We start from the raw sequence: 4,130 nt of genomic DNA, 5'->3' as shown, positions 1-4,130 counted from the left end.
AGTTGTAGCCATTATCTGACCATAAATTGATGATATGGATTTTGTTTGAGTATAGGAAATCAATTTCTTCTTGGGTCTGACCATGATACCAATAGAACAATTATGAATGTTGGAGGCTAAAGATTTTTTGCATAAATAAGGTATGGGTGACCATGAATAACGCAGGTGTATATTATCCCTTAGATTGTCATAAAATATAATGTCTCCACTCGTATGCATTTTTCATGATTTGACATTTTAATAATTTGAGAATTGTATGCTAAAGCATTAATGCAATAAACCATTCACTTAATACCAACCATTATTGTTACGGAAATTAATTGTAAAGAAAACTTTAATCTTTTATTATTTTGATTGCTAATGTAAGCTACGAAAGCATCATTTGTAGCCTGTATGTTATCTATAAACATGCAAAATTTTAAACCATGGTCTCCCCACTTCAACTTCCATGAAGAAGTTCTCAAGGTGATTCCCATGTGGGTCAAATTTCCTAACCTTCCACTGAATTGTTGGGGGAGTGTCTCTCTCAGCAGGTTAAGTAGTGTTCTAAGAGTGCCACTCTTTGCTGATGAATGCACTACACAACAACTCAGAATTTCATTTGCCAGGGTGCTCATTGAAGTTGATGTTACAAAACCACTGCCTTCTCACATAGTTGTTGTTGATGCCACTGGGAAGGAGTTTGTTCAACCTGTGTCTTATGATTGGAAACCGTCTTTTTGCAAGAAATGTTGTATAGTAGGCCATGACTGTGCAAAAGTTAAACAAGCAACAACTAGGCCAGCAGTTCAGAAAGTTGTGAAGAAGTGGGTGGTTAAGAAAACTGTTCCAGAAGATAAACAAAAGGGTAATAGTGCTGTTGTTGATGGAACTGTGACTCCAATTTACACAATCAATGTGGTGCAATCTGGAAATGATGCTGGTTGGATGACTGCTAGGAAACCAGACAGGTAGAAGGTAGACTTCATGTTTCAGAAACTCCTATCTAGAATTCCTTTAGGGTTCTGAATCAACAGGATGTACATCACTCGGATGATGAAGGAGAGGAAAGTGATGAGGAAAGTGTTGGGGAGCCCCCAGGTATCTCTTCACTACACTATTAATGATAGTGTGCTCATGGAACATTAGGGGTTTAAATGACCCCACTAAGACTAGAAGTCTTAAGATATTTTTGTCTGATAATAAAGTATATGTTATTGCTGTGCTTGAAACTAGAGTCGAAAGTAGAAATGCAGTTAAGATTCAAAATAAATTTGGTAGCTGTTGGTCTTGGTCTTGTAATTCTCTTTGTAATCCAAGAGGTAGAATATGGTTGGGTTGGAACTCTCTGAAAGTTACAGTCACAGTCCTTATCATTCATGAGCAATTTATTCATGGGGAATTGGCGGATTCCAGTGGGAATTCTATCCGTGTGTTTACAGTTGTTTATGGTCTCAACACAGTGGAAACTAGGAAACCTCTGTGGAGAGAGCTTACTGGGTTAGCTGCTTCTATTGGTAGCACTCCTTTGCTTTTGTTAGGAGATTTTAATGATGTTTTATCTCAACAAGATAGACTCAATGGTGCTGGTATTACAAGTTATGATACTCAAGATTTTGAACAGTTTCTTTTTCTTACTGGGGTAGCTGAACTTAGAGTTATAGGGAATTTCTATTCTTGGAGTAATAAGAGTATTGGAGATAGGAGAATTTCAAGTAGAATTTGGGGAATGGAGAGTGGATGATTAAATATGATCAAGTGTTTATGGATTATCTGCAACCTTCCATTTCAGACCATTCACCCCTTCTCATTAACATCAAGAGTGATCAACAACAAGGAGGTAGACCTTTTAAGTTTTTTAACTTCTTGGCTACTCATTCTCAGTTTGACCAAGTTGTAACTACTGACTGGTGCAAACCTGTGAAATAAACTCCATTGAGTGGAGTTTGGTTTAAATTGCAGAGACTCAAAGGAGAACTTAAAAAATTGCATAAGGAAGAATTTGCTAAGATTTATGATAAGATCTCTTGTGCTCAGTAGGAGTTGGATATTGTCCAATCTCACTTACAGAATGACCCTTCTGATGTTAATCTTCTGTGTGCAGAGAAAACAACATATAGAGAAGCTTAGGAAATGGTTGGCAGTTGAGGAATCTGCTATGAGGCAGAAATCAAGAATTTCTTACTAATGGATATTCTAATAATAGTATCTTCTTTGCCTCAGTTAAACAAAGAAGAAGCACTAACAAGATTTCTGTGTTATATGATTCTCAAGGGGGAAGATTACTGATGCTAAAGATATTGCTGAAGAAACTCATAATTTTTACAAATCTTTTCTGGGGTCAGCTGCTACTTCTTTACCCAGTCTTGATATTCCCATTCTCAAAAGTGATGCTAGGCTCTCTTCTTCAGCAATCAACACTCTTATTGCTCCTGTCACTACTCTTGAAGTTGATGTAGCTTTGCATTCTCTTGATGACAGTAAAGCCCTTGGGCTTGATGGGTATAATGCTGTGTTTTTTTAAGAAAACATGGCATATTAATAAAGAAGATGTATACAAAGTTGTCTTCTATTCTTTCACACTGGGAAGATGTATAAAGGAATCAATTGTTCTTCAGTAACTTTGGTGCCTAAAGTAAACAATGCTTCACAAGTGAGGGATTTCAGGCCAATTGCCTGCTGTTCTATAGTTTACAAACTGATCTCTAAGATTCTTACTGCTAGAATGCAAGGTGTGATTGCAGAGGTAGTTAGTGATTGCCAATTTGGGTTCATTCCTGGGAGATGTATTGCTGATAATATTCTTCTTGCTACTAAACTTATTAAGGGTTATGGTAGAGCTCACATTTCCCCAAGATGTGTTCTGAAGATTGACCTTAAGAAGGCTTATGACTTTATTGAATGAAAGTTTATTGAAACTGTTATGCAAGAGTTGGGATTCTCTGGTCTTTACATTAAGTGGGTTATGGCATGTTTAACTACAGTTTCATATTCAATTTTGATCAATGGGTTCCCTACTATTCCTTTTCAAGCCAAAAAGGGTATGAGAAAGGGTGATCCCATCTATCCTTTTCTTTTTGCTATTGGGATGGAATACCTCTCAAGATGTATGAACCAGTTGCAGCTCAACCCAGATTTTAACTATCATCCTAGATGTGAAAGGAATAACATCACTCATCTGATGTTTGCAGATGATTTATTGTTGTTTGCCAAAGCAGATTTGGTTTCAGTTCAGTTGATTATGAATGCTTTTCAGAAGTTTTCTTCTGCTTCTGGTTTAGAAGCTAATCTGAGCAAGAGAAATATTTACTTTGGAGGCACCTCTGCAGATGTTTCTTGTCAAATTCTAGCCTCTGGTGGGGATCATAGAGGGGAGTTTTGTTAGGTTATGATACATATGACAATTCATAAATCATGCGGAAAAACCATAAAGCCAGGAAAGCATATTATATTCACATAATCATTTAGCATAGAATTGATGCATACATGTTGTAGCGTGCCTTCCCTAGCTGCGCCCGAACCGAACAAGAACAAGTCTTTAGGACTCCAAATGTCGTCCCTCCGTAGATAGTCCACAGTACGTCCGGATCCGCCTCAAGTTAGACCAACTAGAATCGCCCTTAAGGTTACTAGGAATTTCGGCTAGTGTTTGCAAGTGTATGGTTAATTTTATTTCAAAAACTTACCCTTTGAATACTTCAATCGTTTCTGCAAATAATGACCCTAGGCCCTTATTTATAGAGGTATGGAAAAGGAACTGGAATCTTATTAGGATACTAATTAGTTAAACTAGAATCCTAGTAGGACTCTAATTAATTAATTTTATCCTTTTAGGATTAGGAATTTAATCATCAAACAAATCCTACACAATTTAGGTTTCATATGTGAACACAAACTCTACACGAGCATGACCCACGAGCGTGCAGGCCATGCCCGCGCACAGCCCACACGGTCGCTCGGCCCACGCGAGCCGCAAGCCCACGCGAGCAGCAGCACAGCTCGCAGCCCATCGCTGCGCGCGCTGCGCGCGCTGCCATGGCCTGCTGGGCCTGGCCTTGCGCTGGGCCTGGCGTGGCCTTGGCTGTTTGTGTGGCGCGCTTGGCTTGCTGGGCGATGGCCTGGCTTCGTGCTGGGCCCTCGTCCGGCAGGCC

At 39.1% G+C, this 4,130-nt stretch overlaps 1 protein-coding gene across 1 annotated transcript; it reads left to right on the top strand.

Moving 5' to 3' along the window:
• Positions 1-408: 408 nt before the first annotated feature.
• On the top strand, positions 409-1,723 carry LOC130471851 (uncharacterized). The gene is made up of 3 exons (XM_056842177.1): positions 409-950; positions 1,001-1,080; positions 1,188-1,723. Exons 1-3 carry the CDS (start codon positions 409-411, stop codon positions 1,721-1,723), a joined length of 1,158 nt encoding a protein of 385 aa, XP_056698155.1.
• Positions 1,724-4,130: the final 2,407 nt, after the last annotated feature.

Source organism: Spinacia oleracea, chromosome 4 (genome assembly GCF_020520425.1).
Source record: "Spinacia oleracea cultivar Varoflay chromosome 4, BTI_SOV_V1, whole genome shotgun sequence".
NCBI lineage: Eukaryota > Viridiplantae > Streptophyta > Magnoliopsida > Caryophyllales > Amaranthaceae > Spinacia > Spinacia oleracea.
The sequence above is the reverse complement of the archived record's forward strand: the minus strand, read 5'-3'. Positions and strand labels throughout refer to the sequence as shown.